The sequence below is a fragment of the Petaurus breviceps genome, unplaced genomic scaffold (genome assembly GCF_028583685.1).
Source record: "Petaurus breviceps papuanus isolate PSGF00001 unplaced genomic scaffold, PetGlider_PUasm1.0 470, whole genome shotgun sequence".
Taxonomy (NCBI): Eukaryota; Metazoa; Chordata; class Mammalia; order Diprotodontia; family Petauridae; genus Petaurus; species Petaurus breviceps.
In genome coordinates, this window is record NW_027186350.1 from 382740 (window position 1) to 403358 (window position 20619).

Sequence of the window (20619 nt, forward strand, 5' to 3'; positions counted from 1 at the left end):
CTTTTGATTTGTTGCCAGTGATACATGACATCATTGATTGACCTGAAATCCCTTCTACAAAATGTAATAGGTATGACATTCAAAAATATTCATGAAATTTTAGTGAGAGATCCTGTTCAACCTCCATAAAGTCTTCCCCATACTATTTCTATCAGAATATAAGATCTGGCAGCTAGAAAGATTTTGAGTATGAACCTAGCAATATATCATGTATCTATTGTATGAACAACAGCCTAGCTAAATGTGGAGAGCCTTATTGCCAAGAGGTTAGCCACCACATGATGAATTTTTTTTTTCTCTACAGCAAATCACAAAAGCATGGGGGATTGGTGATCCGTACCAGTGAAGGGAGGGTCCACCCTGTTAGAGGGAGAGCAATGATTAGGGTTCCTGCAGGAAAGCAGAACAAAAGTTCCTACTTGGTCCCAGTCCTCTAATTTTGCAGAGCCAAGCTCTTGGGGTGATTTTTCACAGAGCCAGGTATGATGGGAATTGAAAGGAATTCACAGCAACAATTCAACAATGTTATTAAACCATACTGTTTCAATGCACCTCAAACACAATATTATAACAGTTACAGCAAAAGAACTAGTTTGGTCTATAAAAGTTACATCAGAAAATCCCTGCTGTACAACTATAGCCTAGGAAGTATAAAAATTGTTTAAAAAAAAAACAGAAAGAAAGAAAAGAAAAACACCATAAAGGGATCTCTATTCTTTTAGAGCATCCAAAAAAAAATCCCAGATGAGCCACCAAAACGTAGTCTACTCGTTCCAAAATGTGGGTGCTATGAAAGCCATCCCAGCTTCAAGGCATACTTTGATTCAGTATTTATTTAAGGCCACAATTTAAGGAGTCTCAAATACTCTTTCTCGTTTACTAAACCAAATAGTTGACACATTAGTTTGAGGGGGGGAAAGGCATTTAATTGAGCAATATAGCAAAACAAACAGACATTTTGGTTTTCGTTCTTCAGTCATATCTGACTCTTCATGACTCCATGAACACTAGGTTCTTCTATCCTCTACTACCTCTTGAAGTCCCTCACATACATAGAGGTATATTTCTCCATTTCACTGGTGGGAGAAAGAACCTGGATAGCCAAGTCAGCTCAAGACCCTGAGGTCAAATCCCTACTGGAACTACTTGCTTTTTTCTCTCTTGTGTTGCAAGCTGCTGGTGTCTTCTTTTCGGTTATTGTCTTTACTGTGCTGCTGTCTTCTGATCCACCAGCTCTGCTGACTCTGCTATACTCTTCTCTGCTGCCATCTGTTGGGTCTTTGCTGAATTTTAGCTGCTATGCAACTTCTCCATAGGGAAGGGGAAGGTCTTAGTTCTTTTAGCCCATAGTCTCAGAGGCTATTTCAGCCGTTTTGAGTCAGACCCACATCTACACCTAGCTAGCCAGCCAGCAAAAATCCTAGGTTTAGGTTAAGTCTATCGTGAACTGCTTTCTTTCTCCCAGGTGCCATTCCCTACAGTCAGTCTGCAATTTGAATTGGGATGAGTACATTCCTTTCATGTCTCATAATTCCCCTTTTTTGCTAGACTGGGTCCATGAAAATCACCCCAGGAATTTCACTTAGCAATTATGGAGTTAGAGGATAGAGTAGTAACCTTTAACCTGTCTCCAAAAAATCATTACTCTTTCTAACTGGTAAAATTATGCACCCTTAAAATTTGCAGACATTTATCTATCATTTGCAGACAGGCCCTAATTACTAATACAAGAAGAGGTGTGAGTACAATTTATTAAAGAAGTACAAATTGGGTCTTAATTAATGATTTTGCTAATTGAAGAGGATAGATCTTTAGTTCTAACATTTACACACAACACACACATACATATATGTATATGTGTATATATACACACAGACATACATACACACACACATATATACACTCATACACAGAAATTTTGGTGTTCAACCTTAGCAGTTATATTAAATTTTAATGTTTCAATGACTAGATGTCTATTTTTTCAGTAGAAGGAAAAACAAAAACAGCATTAATAGTCTTTGGATATTTATTTGGATCCTTCATTATTGGTGGTCATATTCTCTGTAAAGCATTAGCCTATATCAGATATAGGCAGAGAAAAGAGGTAAATATTTTAAAAATATCTCTCTATACAGTAGTTTAAGGCACAATATCAGTTCATAAAGCAAATTGCTACAACTGACATTCAGGATCATCAGATTTCTGGAGTGTATCTGACATCAGTTTAGTTGGGCTATCTTATGCTCAGTTTTTCTTAGACACTGATGGATCACCTGGGATTTATACATAAACATGTGATATATACCTATATACATAATGTGCATATATGTATATACATGTGCATGTATATGTGTATGTACATACCAATATATGCATATATATCCACAACTAGGAGATTTTCTTGTCAACTCTTCCAAAGCAAAGCCCACATACCAAACCTTTCCAGCTGGGCAGAATTTTCCAGAGCTAGTACTCTGTTCTGGGGAGAGGAGTGAACAAGGGAAGGCAAGGAAGACATATAGAGACAGGTGGATAGGAATGTATTTGGCAGCTCATTCCTGAAATAGCTAATGGGGAAGCAGGGTGGGTATTGGATTTAGAGGCCCTGAGAGGGTGAGGTGAAAATGACATTCCAGCAAAATAACTCACCATCAGGAACAGATTCCTAGGCCAAAACTCTTGTTGCAGAGAGCCCTTTGGCATGGAAGGTCAAAGCTTGTGGGCCAGTGGCCAGGTTGAAGGGGTGTGAATGAGAGGGTTTCTGAAAATACTCTTGGGCCTCAGGACAGGTGGGTCCCAATATTCATATTCAGCAGGTGAAATGTCCCATATCTGTCCCCTGGGAAACAACAATGGTGGCAAACATGAACTTCATTGCTACCATCCTAGGACAGGGCCAACAAAAGGGACAGTTCTCTGTAGTAGCAGGAAGGGCTCAGGTTAGACAGAGATCATAGATTTCAAGCTGGAAGGGTCCTTAGAGGTAGTTAAATCTAGCGCATTGATTTTATAGATGCAGACTGAGAACCAGAGAAGTTACAAAGCTTGCCCAAGGTCACACAGCTGTTAAGTATCTGAGACAAGATTTGAAGCCTAGGTTTTGCCTACTCCAAGTGCAGTACTTTATTCACTATACCAGTGGATTGCTGCTAAACTCATGAAAACCCCCACTGAATGAGTTGTAAGGAGCCAAGGAAGTTGGTTCCTCTGGGCTTTGGTAAATAAAGCCAGCACACTGCTAGCTTTCAGGTCACAAGTGTGGTTGTCACGTACATTAAATTTGAGAGGATGGTCTAAAGGTGAGGGTAGTGGCCCCTACAGGCTTATGAGAGGCAATTATTAAATTTATACCTTGGAAACTGTTAAATGCTAAAAATCAAGGCTTGATTTGTTGTTTTGTTGATTGTCTAGACTTAAGAAAGTGACGAAGAAAATAAATGCAGACTAAACTTAAAAGTGTATCATGTTTACTTTTTTTTTCTAGAGAGCTGGTTGTTAGATATTTACCAGCATACTTTGAGTGAGAGTCTTTTATTGTGCACCAGGTTTTCTTCTTATCCAAGAGAAACTGTTCCTGTGATCCCCTTCCACTTGCTCATTAAACTATCTCTCCTTCTGGAGCCTCTGGTGACGATAATTGTTTTCTGAAAGGGCTGTACTCCCATATCCGCTCTCCTTATTACTTAGGGAAGCATCGGGGCTAAGAATTGTTACTGTTGTGTTTAGTGCAGTGGGGGACAGGGGACGAGGAAAACACATAAGCTTCTCTCATCATCCTTGAACTTTGAAAGGAATGATCTTGGGCAAAACCAATGAGATTTAGATTCATGGAAATACTGGAGGATTGTTGAGTGGAAGGGATATATGGAATCATCTGGTCCAGTTCCCTCACTTCAGAGATAAGGCCCCGGAGGCCACACAGTGAATCAGTGGCAGAGGCAGGGCTCAATCTCTGTTCTCCTTATTCTTAGCAATGTTCAGCCACTTCCCTCGTTGCTATGGTTCCCAGCCCTCTCTCTCAGTGGTGTCCTTGGGTTGGAAGCATAACATAGAGGAAAGAGCACAAGGCTTGGAACCAGAGGATTTGGCTTCAAATGCTCCTTTTGCTACTTGCTATCCACGTAGGTCTGATTTAATTGCTTAATTTTCCCTGGGCTGTTTCCTGAACTGCAGAATGAAGGAGTTGCAATTGTTGACATTTCTAATACAACTGATTTATCCCACAGTGGCTAGACTAGGAGGAGGCGCAACCAAAGGGTATCTTGGTCTGTGAGGGAAAGCTGACTCAGAAAGAAAAATCAGCTCCACAGCAGATAACCTAACCACAGATAACAGAAAGTTGACTATGTAGAGCTGCCTCCTGTAGGTCTTTGGGGGTAGGATATGGCTTCTGCCCACCTTGCTTATGACCTTCAGACCATGGTTCAGTCTCCTGGATGACAGCTCACAAAGGTCATGGACAGATGGTCAGACCAAAGGTCAGACTATTCCTGATCTTGGATGTCTACCCCCTACCTCTATTTTGTATTTCTTGGGGGAGTGCAATAGCATTTGTATAATGTTGCTTATTTTAGGGAGACCTCATGATGATTTTATCTAAGTTGTGGCTGTAGCTAAATGTTGGGACTGTATCTCATAGGGGAGAAATGACAGTACATTGGAACTTTAAGGATGAAATGGATGGATTCTGAGAAACCTGGGAAGACTTATATGAACTGATGCAGTGAAATAAACAGTCAGAACAATTTATGCAATAATAACAACATAAAGACAAATGACTTTGAAACACTGAAGTTCTATGGCCATTGCAACAACCCACTATGACTCCAGAGGTCTGTGCTGCCCACCTACTGACAGAGAGGTGATAGCCTAAAGAAGAAAAGGAGACATATTTTTTTGGATGTTGTCAAGGTGCAAATTTGTTTGGCTTGACTATGAATACTTATTACAAGGTTTTTGATTCTCCTCCTCTTACTTTTACATCGGAGAGCTGGGAGGGATAAAGAAAATAAATGCTTGCTAATTAAAAAATAAAGTAAAAAAGAACCTTAGGGGGAATCACATATTGCAAATCCCATTCATGTGGCAAAAAGCAAGGGTAGCTTCTTACAAAGCCCCATATTCCAAAGTTAGGAGAGATCAGAGATTCAGACTCTCATCCTGGCTCAACTAGGAGCTTATTTACTGCCAAAGGCAAAGATCAAAGGTCATCCCCCCTTCAGGGGGTGGAGCCAGTTCTCCCTTATGCCAGGGTTTTTGGAAGTCTGAGTCCCACAGGAAGAAGGGAGGATGCAGGATGAGTGAAGGCATGGTTTCAGGCACTTCAAAGAGATGGGGGCCATTGTCATGCTGGCACCAAGCAGAAGAAGAATTTATGGCTCCAGGAGAAAAGAAGCTGAAAAGTGACATTTAAAGCTTGGTGGGCTAGGGTTTGGGAGCCTCTCTATCCAGAAGGAAGATGATGCGTTCGATCTTCAGTATGACTGTAGTTGGATCCGTCCATATAAGCAGCAGGTAAGAACCATCCCACATATCTGGCAAAGAGAAGGGGAGGAAGAAAAGAAAAAATTAGAGCTCCATGAAGTTTCTGGCCATAGATTCTATTTGTACATACAACGTGTCACAGCCCCTCGATCTAAGCTGCTCCCAAGTGGTCATATTTAAGAGACTTCACCATAGTTCTCTCAAGAATTCTTTCACTATGACTGTATTTTTTCACCTTACCACACCCTGAGACTTTAAAACAAAGCCAAGGAGAATGGAAATTTCTCGAGGAGAGGGATCCTTTTTGTCTTTGCATCCATATCCGGTGCATCATAATGTCTGTAACATAGTAAGTTCTTAATAAGTGCTGCTTGTTGTTGTTCAGTTGTGTCTGGCTCTTTGTGACCCCATTTGGGGTTTTCTGGGCAAGGATCCTGGAGTGGTTTGCCACTTCCTTCTCCAGCTCATTTTACAGATGAGGAAACTGAGGCAAACAGGGTTAAGTGGCTTGCCCAGGGTCACACAGTAAGTTTCTGAATCCAGATTTGAACTCATGAATATGACTCTTCCTAATTCCCAGCCCAGTGCTTTATCCACTGCACCACCTAGTTTCTCCTTGCCTAATCTCTGTAAACCAGTAGGGAAACTCATATTCAGAGAGAACGAGTGTTTTTTCTAGTTCACACAGCAATCTTTGGGCTGGGAACCAAACCCAGGTATGTAGGTAGTGACATAGATTTGGCCATAAGAAGGTGAAGAAGGCAAAGGATCTGCTCCCAATTTCAAAGAATGGCTGTGAACTTTGGGAGAGTCACTTTATCTTTGTAAGCCTCAGTTATTCCATCTGTAAAATGAGAATAATTCTAGTTCTTCCCCTCCATACCTTCCCCCTCTATTCTTCCCTCTCACTGCTTCCCATGTAAGGATACTAGGGGGATGAATGAGCAGAATGATGAGAAAAAAGTATTCCGTCTACAAGTTCAAGTTGGTACCATAATTATAATTAAAATAAAAAAGACAAACTCTTGATTGTCACCTGAATAAAAAGAAGCATAGACATACCTACCTCACTGACAGTCACAGATGGCCTCAGGATATGAGTGAGGGGTTAGAACCAGGGCCACAGATACAGAGGAAAGAGCATGGAATGTACTCCTAGGGACTGGGATTGCTGGGCAGCTGAGAACACCACCTGACGTGGAAAATGTCTCTGGCTCTTGGATTTGCTGGTGGTGGGGTTAGGTTTTCATGAATGCCAATCTATTCTCATCTTCTGAATTCTGAAATTCCCTTATCTCATCACAACCTGTTATCATTCCATCTCTTTCCCTTCAAGCTTTCCACTCTTGCCAGTTTTCCTATTACTGTCAAAGGAACCACCATTCTTTTAGACACCCAGTCTTGCAGCCTCATTGTCATCCCCCACTCCTTTCCCTCTCACAGCCCCCATATGCAATCTGTGTCTTGTCGATTTTCCCTTCCTCACGTCTCTTATCTGTGCCCCCTTCTCTCTTCTGACATTTCCAGCACCCTGGAACAGGCTCTCATTACCTCACAAGAGCACTGTTGCAGGAGCCTTCTGGCTGGTCTCCTTGCCTCATCTCTTCCCACTCTAGTTCATCCATCACTCAGTTGTCCAATTGATCTTCTTAAAGTGCAGATCTGACCATGTTATCTCCCTACTCAATAAATTCCAGTGATTTCCCATCACCTCCAGGATCAAACAGAAAACACTTTTAAAGCCCTCCATAGCCTAGTTGCCTTCTACCTTTTCGGTCTTCTGACCTCTTTCTCCCTTCCTATTTCTTGAACATGACCTTCCATTTGGCAACTCAGGGCATTTGCACTGGCTGTTCCCTGTGCCTGGAATGCTGGCTCTCCTCCATCTCCTTCATTCCCTAGCTTCCTGTAAGACCTTGCTAAAACCCCATCTTTGATCTTTGACTTTTCCAATCCTCAATACTAGTGTCTTCCCTCTGCTGATTAGCCCCAATTTATAATGTATATATCTTGTTTGTGCATAGTTGCTTGCATTCTTGTCTCTTCCATTAGACTGTGAAGTCCTTGAGAGCTGGGTTTGTTTTCTTTTTTTTGGGGGGGGGTTTGAGGGCTTTCTTTTCTTGAGTTCTTATATTTTAAAAAAAACTTATTTTTTTTTTTCTTTTTCAACATTCACTTCTGTAAATTTTAAATTTTCTCTGCCTCCTTCTCCTCCCCCCTCCTGAAGATGGCCTGCAATCCTATATAGGCTTTACATATACATTCTTATTAAACATATTTTCACATTGGTCATGTTGTATAGAAGAATTAGGATAAATGGGAAGAACTATGACAAAGAAAAAACAAAACAAAACATTACAAAAAAGAGCAAAAGGTATGTTTCAATCTGCATTCTGACTCCATATTTCTTTCTCTGGATGTGGACAGCATTTCCCATCATGAGTCTTTTGGAATTGTTTTAGGTTCTTGCATTGCTGAGAAGAGCTAAGTCTATCAAAGTCAGTCATTGAACAATGTGGCTGTTACTGTGTACAATGTTCTCCTGGTTCTGCTCACTTCACTCAACATCAGTTCATATAAGTCTTTCCAGGTTTTTCTGAATTCCACATGCTCATTATTTCTTGTAGCACAATAGTATTCCATTACACTCATATGCCATAACTTGTTCAGCCCTTCCCCATTTGATGGACATTCTTTCAATTTCCAGTTCCTGGCCACCACAAAAAGAGCTGCTATAAATATTTTTGTACATGTGGGTCCTTTTCCTGTTTTTATGATCTCTTTGGGATATAGCCCTAGAAGTGGTATTGCTGGGTCAAAAGGTATGCACATTTTTATAGCCCTTTGGACATAGTTCCAGATTGTTCTCCAGAATGCTTGGATCAGTTGACAATTCTACCAACAATGAATTAGTGTTCCAGTTTTCCCACATCTTCTCCAGCATTTATAATTTTCCTGTTTTGTCATGTTAGACAATCCGATAGGTGTGATGCAATACCTGAGAGTCGTTTTGATTTGCATTTCTCTAATCAATAGTGATTTAGAACTTTTTTTTTCTTTTTGGAGGGGGGAAAGGCAGGGTAATTAGGATTAAGTGACTTGCCCAAGGTCATATGGCTAGTAAGTGGTAAGTGTCTGAGGCTGGATTTGAACTCAAGTCCTCCTGACTCCAGGGTCGCTGCCCTATTCACTTTGCCACCCAGCCACCCCAGAATATTTTTTAATATTATAGATAGCTTTAATTTCTTCCTCTGAAAGCTGCCTGTTCATATCTTTGACCATTTATCAATTGGGGAATGGCTTGTATTCTTATAAATTTGACCCAATGAGGCCTTTATCAGAGACAGTGGTTGTAAAAATTCATTCCCAATTTTCTGCTTCCCTCCTAATCTTGGTTGCATTGGCTTTGTTCAAGAATTTTCAAATCAAAATTAGCCATTTTGCATTTTATAATGTTCTTTCTCTCTTGTTTGATCATAAATTCTTCCATTCTCCATAAATCTGACAGGAAAACTATTTCTTGCTCTCCTAATTTGCTTATAGTATCAGCCTTTATATTTAAATTGTGTACCCATTTGAACTATGGGTCTTTAGACAGACCTGTGAATTCATTAGTATAGGGATTCCTGGATGAGGAAATTCTCTATCAGTGCAGGTTGGCACCCTCTATTAGCAGCTTAGTTTATAATGTTTCCTAGAGCACTGAGAGGTTAAGGGGCCATGCCTGGACCAAACAGCCACTCTTTGTCTGAGGTGGCATCTTCCTGGTTCTAAGTCCAGCTCTTTATCTGCTAAGACAAGTTGCCTATCAAAGTGATTGTGAGCCTCAGGAGATGACACAGGGCTCAGGGGCAACCACCACCCAACTGTGATAGTAATGGCATTTAAAGATTCCCCTGTATTGGCTTGGTTTGTGATTGTGTTAAAACCCAGAGCTTGTTAATCCCACCTGTGGGATGGACTTGTTGATGAGAAAAGAAAGTCCTGAACTAGGAACTGGTGATGTAGTTTGGAGAGACACAGGAGAGAGGCAGAGGAACTTTTTGGAAGCAGCACCCACGTGGAGGCAGAGAGAGAGACTGAGAAGGATTGCTGGGGCCACTTTGAATCGCCCTGGACTTTTGAGACCTGCCCCCTGAGCTACCAAGGACTGAGGAGACAGCTGTTTTGCTGGTACTTTGTCTGTCTGTTTTGATGTTGTTTTGCCAGATTTGTCCACTGGTGAAAGACTGTCCTGTTGAAGAAGTCCTGGAACCTGGCTGTTGGATAAGAAGCCCGGAGACTGTCCTGCAGACAGAGAGTGAATACTGTCCACTGGTGAAGGGCAGTGCTGTTGTTGCAGGGGTCTGGGAACCTTTCTGTTGGTTCAGAAGCCCTGAAGTAGGATTTTCTTGTTGTATGTTTACAGAAATCCTGGGAGAGGGTTTTGCTAATGTTTTCAGGGGTTCTAGGACTGTTCTACAGACAGAGGATGAATTGATGAAGGGACTGGCAATGTATCTTGTGGCCTTGCTAAGCCTTGTCTCCCCAGGAACTAAGATTGCTGAGAACTTGCCTCGTGTCAAGATGAAGAAAAGACCTCCATTTGGGTATTAAGTGCTGTGTTTAAACTCGATGTAACTCTGGGGTAGATTCAATTGTGATCCAGGGGTGGGGAACTTTTGACCTTTTGGTGCTCTGTGATTGACAAATGAAGGTACTTTACTTATGTTTGGAAACTAATCTCCATTTGAGAAGAGGGGCTTTGTGGTGGACTAAATGAAGGTATAGCCTAGGGGTGGAGAAGTATTTAGACCAGGGACTTTGTAATTGATTGAATGATTGGATGGTCCTGGGGTGGGGTAGTCCTTGGAGATTATTTAATCACATTTAGTAAATGCTGTATTTGGAATGATGTCATGTTTTGATCTTCTCTGTTCTTGGTTTGTCACTGAATAAAATGGAGAGCACCTATGCTGGTATTTTGAACCTTGGGAAGTTGCTTTTGCTTGGCATTACATTATACCAACTCAGCTATTCCTTGCAACTGTGATGCCACAGGAGCACCCCAAGGGGAGATGCCCAATCCTTCTTCCACTTCCCTGCACTACAACGACTCCCTCTGTCAAGGCATGTAGTGAGAGAGATCATTGTGGAAGGGGAGAGACTGTGGAGTCTTCTCCCCTCTATAGCTGACAAAGGGCCGTGATTCTTTTTTAAAATTTAAAAAATTTTAAAAGCCTCTACCATTTGCTCTTTTTACTTTTAGATGGAAGAGACTGGAGGCTCCATGACCTTGTGATTCTGGAGGGAACTTTGGTGTCCTGGTCAGGTTCCAGGTCAGCCACCATACCTCTGATTCCCTGAGATGAAAGCAGTTATATAGACATGAACTTGGTAGAACTAATGCTCTCTAAGCTTTGAGCTCAATTATGAGCCTAAACCCTGCAAAGATGCAGGTGGTATACAGTACTTTATGCCCGTGAAGTGCTGCTAGCACTTTGTTCTTGTAATATCTTGGTAAATATCCTTTTGTAAAGGCCAATCAACAATAAGTGGTTAGATATGGTAATATCCCTATTTCAGAGATTAGGACACTGAGACTGAGAGAAGATAAATGACCTGCACAGGGTCACACAGTCTGCCGTGGGATTTAGAATCATATCTTTTTCACTTCCAAGTCTAGAGTTTTAGACACTGTGCCAAGCTAATAAAATTATTCTGAGCTGGTCCTTCTAGGTTGGTATCAGCCCATTAATCAATATTCTTATAGGCTGGCTTAAGCAGTTAAGATTCACCTAATTGTGATATTATACATAGCATTTCTCCAGCTTGTTTACTAATATATCATAACTGCCTTTGTCGAAGGCCTCCTAAAATTGACCTATATAAGGGCTATAAGAGCTCTCTTGTCGCTCCCAGTCTATCAGTCTGGTAACCCTATTTACAAAGTTAGCCTGGTATGGCTTTTCAGAATCACAGAATCTAGGAAGCAGAAGGGAACTCTAAGGCCATCTGCTTCAAACTGTGTCTGACCAGGAATCCCTTCTTCAACCCTGCAGACAAGAGGGCATCCAATCTCTGCTGGAAAGCCTTCACTGAAGAGGAATTCACCACCTTCAGTGCACAGCTCCAAACATTAGGAAGTCTTTTCTTTAATCCAATCTGCCTTTCTGTAACATCCTACTATTTTTTAAATGAACTAGTGCTGGCTTGTATAGTACTCATGTTAAGTACTCACATACCATCTGCTCGGTAATATCTTTTGTAATTTTCCAGGGATTGCCATCAAGGTAGGTAGGTGATCCTTGATGTGTGGAATACATTCCCTGCTCACCTCTACCTTGCTTCCTCAAGTGCCTCATCCCACATGGTCCCCTTCTGGATCCTCTGAAGTTGTAAGTGCCCTCCCTCTCTCCCTTTTTAAATTACTTACTTTGTATAAGTGTGTGGGTACTTTTGTTTTTGGAGGGGAGAGGAAGTCAGAACCTGTGATTTCATCTGTGTAGGGAATGCCCACAGTAACTCTCCCCCAAAGGTAGAAATTCTCTCCACTAATGCAAATCAGCAAGCCATCTGCAACTAGTTTTAGAGAATGTCCTGGGGCACTGAGAAGTTATGTGACTTGCCCATACTTCTTCGCCCCGAGGAGAAATTGAATAATGGAATGAGAATCAGAAGATGCTAGAGTAGGAAAGAGATCTCAGCAAGCATGTATCTAGGGCAGAACTTAATCCTATATTTTCCTGATTGCAAGACTGGCATCACTCTATCCAAAATACCATATTGCCTTTTGCAATTTTGTATATACTTTGTATCTCCTTCTTTGTGTGCCTATAGTATTCTCCTGGGTAGACTATAAGATCCTTGAAGGCAGGGACTGTCTTATTTTTATTTTAAAATCCCCAGTCCCTAGCTAAATGCTTTGCTTAAGCACAGTGGGTGTTTAATAAATACTGGTTAAATTGAATTGTTGTTGTTCAGTCTTTTCAGTCATGTTCAATTCTTTGTGACCCCATTTGGGTTTTTGGCAAAGATACTGGAGTCATTTCCTTCTCCAGCTCATTTTACAGATGAGGAAACTGAGGCAATCAGGGTTAAGTGACTTGCTCAGAGTCACAAGCTAGTAAATGTCTGAGGCCAGATTTGAACTCAAGAAGATGAGTCTTCCTGATTCCAGATCTGGCATTCTATCTACTTTACCACCTACCTGCCCATCATTTTATCTACTGGGCTACCTAAATGCCCCTAAATTGAATTAGGGTGTGACTTATTGCCTATTGATTTGCTTTAGTAGAACAAAATGTTGCCTTCTTAGTTCTTTTATAGTAAATGGCTAGACCATGTCTTCCATCCATACTCAAGACCATTCAGGACTTGTAAGACGATAAGCAAAATAACCCTGTTCAGTAACCCTCTGTTAATAAACATCAGGTAAAGCCTAAAACCAGAAGGTACATGCTTGCCAAAGGTGTTTCCACTGGGATAGAAGGGATCCAGGGCCAAGTTCTATTCAAGGAAGAATTCTCTGTGGCTGGTGAGATCTTAAATATGCCCTGGTTTGTGGATGACAATGTGATATTGTATAAAACTCTGGGACAATATAGGCCCTTCTGGAAAGAATCTTTTCATCCACACAGGAAAGACCAAGTGGATGAGGAATGTGGATTGTCCAAATTTGAATATACATATGAATGGATGCTCTGTAGAGCTTGTTTAATGGTATTCATGTCTGGGGCAGGCAGTACAGATGAACAATGAGCTAGGCCCAGAGCAGAAAAGGAAAAGTGGATCAGGCTGGATCGTTTTTTGGGGAAGCTACAAGGCTCTTTTATTGAACCCAAGCTTCCCATGAGAGCAAAAGCCCATCGTTTCCATACTGATATGCTACTATTGGTGTATTATGGCAGTGAAACATGTAACACCACTGCCCCTGAACTATGAACAGGTATGAGTAGGTTTCATGGCATAACTGATGAGAATCCTAAGGTATAAAGGAGATTATCAAGGAGCAGTATGACAGGAAGTGAAGAAAGGCTGGTCACATGGCAAGAACTAGGAATGACAGATGGACAGCCAGAATACTTCAATGGTAACTTCCAGGAAAAATCAAGAAAGACCTCCTTTACCATGTTGGTTGGCCCTCTTGTGGTGAATTTTTGGGAGAACATGGAGGAGAGTGACAGGATGGTCAGGCATGCATAGGATGTAATTGGTATCATTAGAGTGGAATTCTGATTCGATGAGATTACAGATCCATTTGAGCATTTGGATAGGATTTATTCCTTGGAAGGTTGACAGCTGGGAATGGTCCTGAGTAAATGTGGATCAAAACCAAGGAAGTTTCCAGTGTGTGTTATGGAAGGAAATTGTCATGGCCACCAATAAGCCCTGAATCCTGGGTACCAGTGATAGGGTGGCCAGTACTGAATGCTGGGTATCCTGGAGACATGAATTACTGGGCCAGGGAGTGTAGCTCCAGGATGAAGGGTGAGGGGTACTACACCAAACTGGGAAGAAGAAAGACTTCCTTCCAGGCACCATTTGCCTTGTACTGGTCACAGCTGAGAGGCCACTTGGAGGAATGAAAATAATTCTATTCTTGAAGTCAAATATGAGCTCCTTTGCTATTTCACTGTGTCATTTTGGATAAGTCACTTAATACTTCTGAGCCTCAGTTTCCACATCTGTTAAATGGGGAAATAGTATTTGTACTACCTCATAGGGTTGTTGTGGAGGAAGAGCTTTATAAATCTTTAAGGACTATAGAAAAGTGTGTTGTTATTACCCTGATAGAGAGAGTGTGGCACAGTGGTCTTAGAATCAGGTTCTGTCTCTCGGACAAATTGGTTATGTGAACTGAGCAAGTCACTTAACCTTTTCAGTGTATTAGGCAACTCTCCAGGGCTATAAGTTGCAGAGAAGGTACTGACCTATATTGGCAGAGGGAATTTCTTCACCTGGGGGTGTCCTACATCAATAATATCACAAGTCCAGCCCCCATTCTAATGATTGTCCTAAGATAGGACTTGAAGCTGGGATAGCTACAGCATAGAGTCTTAACTATCTGTCTGGGCTTTGGTTTACTAATTTTTAAATTGAGGGGCTTGGCTCTCTGAGGTCCCTTTCCATCTCTACATTCTATGAAAAATTCTGAACAAAAGATAACACAGGTGACAGATATTTATTCTCTCCAGATGTTTTCTTTTAGAAACACAGGAGAGTTGAGATGGTTCTCCTTAGCCAGCAGAGGGCAACCCAACCTGAGATTCAGGGAAGGAATAGGTGGGAGAAAAAATCAGGACAAAGGAATCCTAGCGGGATTCTGGTTTTCTTTGGTAGCAGGGTTCTTCCAGAAGTCGAGGGGCATTTTTATAGGGGATTAATTGAAACCTGCATGTTTTTGAAGGCAGGGAAAGGAACATCAAAGATCTGAGCCTCCAGCAAAGACATTTCACCATTTGGGGGCCTCACTTTCCTCATTTGTAAAAACAAAAACAAAAACAAAAACAAGTTTACATTTCTACTGCTGTTCAGTTGTTGCAGTCTTGTCTGACTCTTTGTGACCCCATGTGGGGTTTTCTTGGCAAAGATACTGGAGTGATTTGCCATTTCCTTCTTTGGCTCATTTTACAGATAAGGAAACTCAGGCAAACAGGGTTAAGTGACGAATTCAGGCTCCTGACTCCAGAGCCAACACTCTATCCACTGCACAATCTAGTTGCCCTGATCTTAAGACTGGATGAAGATACTGGAAGGATAAAGATAGATGGGGCTAAAAGCAAATTGAGTTTCTGATTTATGCCAGTTCCAAGGAGACCCACTCAGACTTGGTTTAATTTAGTCACCAGGTGCTGGGCCACCCTCAGTATGCAGGCTGTGGGGAGCTGCTGAGCAGCCTTAGTAGGTTTTGTAGATTCCCTAAGACCTAGGTTGAGCCTGGGAGCCAGTGGCTGCCTCAGAGAGAATTCCCTTCCCTGATCCTGACCATGCCACTGACAAGGAGGGACAAAGTCTACTCAGCAAGCTAGAAGAGGCTTAGCACCCTGAGCCTTAGGGAGAGTTCAGATCCCAGGGGCTCCTTCCAAGTTACCTGGAAAAAGGGGAAGGTGGTTTAGTACTGGAGTAAATGCCTCTCAACCATGGCAGCCCTGCTTGCTTGGTACCTGAGGAAAGGGCAGCATGGATTCAGAGGCAACAAGATATAGTAGAAAGAATCCAGACTGGGAATTGGAAAATTTGGTTCATGTCATTATAGATCTAGCACTGAAAAGGACTTTAGAAAATTATGAAGCCCAACCCCCCTCATTTTACATAAATGGAAACTGAGTCACTGAATGGTTAAGTAACTTGTCCGAGATCACAAAGCTGGCCAAAAAATGAGTCCAGACTTGAATCCAGATCTTTTGACTCTAGGTCTAGTAATCTTTCCATGATACCACATTGTCTTCATTCTACTTCTTATTCTCCCTTCTTTTTTTCCTCCTCCTCCCTTCAGAATTCTGAATTCAGTAAGCAAAACTTAGAGGCACCCTGACCCATAAGGACTTAGTTTACTTTTTCTCCATGAACCAGCCCACTCTTTTCTAAATGGCTTTGTCCATTCTCCTTCCTTCCTACCTCTTTTTCCAGCTTTTCTTCAAGCCATCTGAAGCCTTCTGTGGGGAACACTATCCTTTTTTCTGGAAATGCCAAAGAACTCAGTGTCCATAATTTCAAATCCTGTCTCCCTCTAGAAACCTAAAGGAAATTGGGCAAGTGGTCCAAAATGTTACCTTTTTTTAAACCGAATCTCTTACTGGTGATATTTTCTGCTGACAACTGGTTTATAGGAAGACTCAGAATAGGCAAATATTCTCTTAGCTCAATGATGCATGTGCAAAGTGAGAGACTCTTGGGCAGGGAAGAAGTGTACCTAATGAAGGTTGGTAAGGAAAGGGCTGTACATTGAAGATGAATGGGAAAGAGAGAATACTATCTCAAATTGGAAACCATAGCTATAACGTAAGAAGATCAGCAGGAAAAATGCCTAGAAATTCAAAGGAGACAAAAATCCATGAATGAAACTTTGTGATAAAACCCATAGCTTCCAATGCCTACATAAAAAATGCACAACATATGGTGAACAAGCAAGGAGAACCAGTTGTCCTAAAGCAACAAGGCATATTTGCTCTTATAGGTCACTTGGAAAGATAATATCAATGAATGGACCATGGCTCTGTATTTGGGACTGAAGGATGTGGGTCAGGAGGTCTGGACTATGATTTCATTGGTGAGGAAACTCTTTCTACCAATACTGATGAGCAACTTTCTGCACCTTAGAGTCTTCAGGAATTTCTTGGTCACACTGATTGGTTAAACTATTCTAAGTTCTATATAATAAGGTCTAATCTTTCACTTGAACTTCAGGACCATATTGCCTTCCTTTGAATATTTCAAAATGGATGTCCTATAAGTACTTTATACTCAACATATCTAAAATAGAACTCATTTCCTTCCCCCAAACCCCAGTCTTCTTTTGAACTTTCCCATTTTTGTTGAGGGTATCACCATCCTTGAACTAACCCAGATTTACAACCTTGGTGTTAATTGCTGACTCCCTACACTTTCCTTCACCCAACATCGAATCCATTGCCAAATCTTGCAGTTTCTCTCTCGAAGACATTACCTGTGCCTGTCCGCAGTATAGGTCCTTATTACCTCTCCTCTGGAAAATTGAAATAGCTTCCAAATTGGTTTCCCTGACTCAAGTATCTCCTCATCCTGATCTATCATTCATGTAAGCACCAAGATGATTCTCCTAAAGTACAGGTTTATAGACATGGTCACTGGACATGGTCAGTCCAGTTCTCTTCCTCCTCTCTCCCATTCAATAAACTTCAATAGCATCTGGTCACCTCCAAGGTCAAATATAAACGTATCCATGTGGTATTCAAAACTTTTTACAATCTGGCCTCTTCTTCTTTCAAGTCTTATTACTCAATACTCTCCCACATATACCTAATGATATACCAAATTAGTCTAATCACTATTTCTTACACATAGTAGTACATCTCCCATTTTTTTTTGCCTTTGGATAATGCTTTTTATTCTCCCCTCCACCTTTTATAATTACTGTATTCTTTCTTAACTAAGTTCTAATGCCATCTTTACTAAGAGCCCTGTGATTCCTTTCCCTACTCTATATGTAACATACCTATTTATGTTCATATTGTACCCCCAATTAGAATGTAAGCTTCTTGAGGGCAGGGACTGTTTCAGTGTTTCTTGGTGTATTCAGCACTTTGCTCAATGCCTGGGGCTTAATAAATGCTCAATGATTCATTTTCGAGTACAGTCTCAAACTACTTTCCAGAATGACTGGAACAATTCATAGCTCCACCAACAGTGCATTAATATGACTCCCACAGCCCAACCAATAAGGGTCATTTTTGTCAATCTCATGGAGGAGAGGTGGACCCTGAGAGTTGTTTTAATTTTCATTTCTCTTATTATTTATTATTCAGAACATTTTTTCATGTAATTGCTGAGTTTGCCTTTGTGCTTTTCAGAAATGCCTGTTCATATCCTCTGACTATTTACAAACGAGAAATTGCTCTAATTATTTTATTTTTGCATCACTTTTTTATATCTGATTATGTTCATGTTGTATGATATCTGATTTATGTTCATATTGTACCCCCAATTAGAATGTAAGCTTCTTAAGGGCAATCCTGAATATCAGACTTCATCAAGAAATCTGGGGTGAAGGTTTTTTCCTAGTTAACTGTTTCCCATCTAATTCTAATGCATTGGTTTTATTTGCTCAAAAATTTAAAAGTTGTATGTAACCAAAGTTGTGTTTTAGCTTTCATTATCATATCTGTTCCTTATTTGGTCAACAATCTTCTCCCTATTCACAGAAATAAAAGGTATCTCTTTTCCTTTTCTAACTTGGTAGTGTCAGGCTAAGGGAACCCCAAGCCATGATACAGTGGGACACTTACCTGAAGACAAGCAACTCCAATCCCAACAGCTCCCATGAGTAGGAGGTGATTGGCCAGAAAATGTTCTAATTTGGTGATACAGCCACCCTGCATGGGAAACAAGGAAAGTGTTCACAGGGGAAGGCCTAACAGGAAGAGTGTGTACCATTTTAGGAATGGGGAAGGGTACATGGTCAGAAATTCACAGGGGCAGTTGTGGCATAGTGGACAAATCACTAGTCTTGTTCAAATCATTGCTCCAATACTTGCTAGCAAATTACTTAAACTAGGCCTCTGTTTTGTTAAAGTGGAATGATAATATTTGCACTGTCTGCCCCACAAAGTTATATGGAAAGCCTTTTGTAAACCTTCTTCCCATAAGTCCAAAGGGGCAAGCTTATGAGTCAACATCAACTCTCTGCCAGTCCCAAGGTCAGGCCAAATCTCAGGGGTGAGGGTGGGTTTTTGAGGAGGAGGAAGCTGATAGATTTCTAAACAAACCAGCAGACATCCACTAATTCAGCTAATACCCTGATATCCTCTGCTACCCTTGAATGATGCCAGGGCCAAGATCGAGTGACACTCAATGCACTTTGAGCTAGTTTGGGGCAGGGGCAGAATTTAAGATAAACATAAGCCACAGTTCTGGCTCTTAGGAAGCCTGCAGTCTACTTTAGTAATAATGATGATAACAGATCACCTTACACAAGACATATTGCTTACAACTTGAATTTGCCCTATGGTGATGGCTCTGCATATATTTATAGGATATAAAAAATATACATTTATAGAATATAAAATAAATCAAATATCAGCAAAATAAAATATAAGAGCTGGGAAAGAACTCAGACATCATCTAGTCCACCTCCTTTATCTTATAAATGAAGAAACGTGGGCCCCAAATAGAGTAAATCCATTGTCCAAGGTCAAACAACTAATTGCATGGGCTGGACTAGAATTCAGAACTTACAAGACAACAAGTGGAGAATTCTTGTTTAAGGTCCCTTTCAGCTGTAAAATACCGTGGTTTTGTCTCTGAGTCCTTTGCTAGGATATCTCTCTCTCCTCTCTTTCTCCTTCTTTCCCTCTCTTCTCCCCCCCCTCCCACTCTCTTTCCCTCTCTCCCCATCTCCTCCAATCCCAGTGAAAGACAGCACCATCTCTGGTTCTCCTACTTACCTCTACTTTATAGATGTTGGAAGGGTGGACTCGCTGACCACAGAGGACCACAACTGTCTTGCAACAGCTGTCAGGCACCTTACGGCCCTCAGCTTCGGGGGACTGGATGTAGGTGCTGTACTCCCAGTCTGCTGAACTGTTGCTGCCACAGCACCTGAACTGGGGTGGGAGGAGCAGAGGAGCACATCTTGAGAGCAGTGCAATGGCGGCAGGTACACTTGCAAGATAGCCCCTATCAGTAAACATTCAGTTTCTGGCAAAGATAGCTACAAGGTAGGCAGCTAGCCAGGGCACAAAACACAGGGGAGCAGGAGGAGGGCCATTTTAAAATACGACTATAGAAATTGCATATTTATCATGTCATAAATTTCCCTTTCTGGCATATAGGCATTAATTTTGTATTAAGTCAGATTAGATTTCAGGGGGCTAAAGGAGGGGAGGTAGAGGCTCCCTTAAATCTCCTCGTCACCACCATCCCTATACACACAGCCCAGTGTGGACTTAGAGAACTTGTAGGCAAATGACTTAAGGTAGGCAAGGTAATCAGCAAACCAGAAAGTATTTACAGGAAAAAGAGTAGGCAGCTACCTTGGGTACAATACTATTTAGCTGCAGAGGATTAGGAACTACCCCAGAGAATGTGAAAATGATAGTTATAGTGCTAGAACATTTTCCTTGCCCTCCAGTCCTAGGACAACTGATGGATCAGTAGTAGGGCAGCTAGTCCATGTTTTCAATCACTAACCATACAATTTCAAGAGATCGAGATCAGGAGTTCTTAATCCTTTTTTTTTTTTTGTCATGGACTCTTATTGGTTGAATGATGAATCTATGAATTCTTTCTCAGAATCATGTTTTAAAATTAATAAAACAAGATACATAGTTACAAAGGAAACTAACTCTTTTGAAATACCATTATTAAAATAACTAGAAAACAAGTTCACAGATCCCAGGTTAAGAGCCCATGATTATAGAAGAAGGTCCTCAGCTTACGGGGTGGACACCTTGAGGA

The 20619-nt window shown here is 41.2% G+C and overlaps 1 protein-coding gene across 1 annotated transcript in view; it reads right to left on the reverse strand.

Annotated features, from left to right (window-relative positions):
- Positions 1-2012: 2012 nt before the first annotated feature.
- LOC138171918 (tetraspanin-11-like) overlaps positions 2013-20619 on the reverse strand; it is a 170336-nt gene continuing 151729 nt past the window's right edge. The window contains exons 6-8 of the mRNA XM_069101467.1: positions 19608-19766; positions 18450-18536; positions 2013-5534 (exon numbers count right to left, since the gene is read on the reverse strand). Of these exons, the coding sequence (XP_068957568.1) occupies positions 5475-5534; positions 18450-18536; positions 19608-19766 (306 nt within the window). The 3' untranslated portion in view covers positions 2013-5474. The remainder of the gene's footprint in view (positions 5535-18449; positions 18537-19607; positions 19767-20619) is intronic.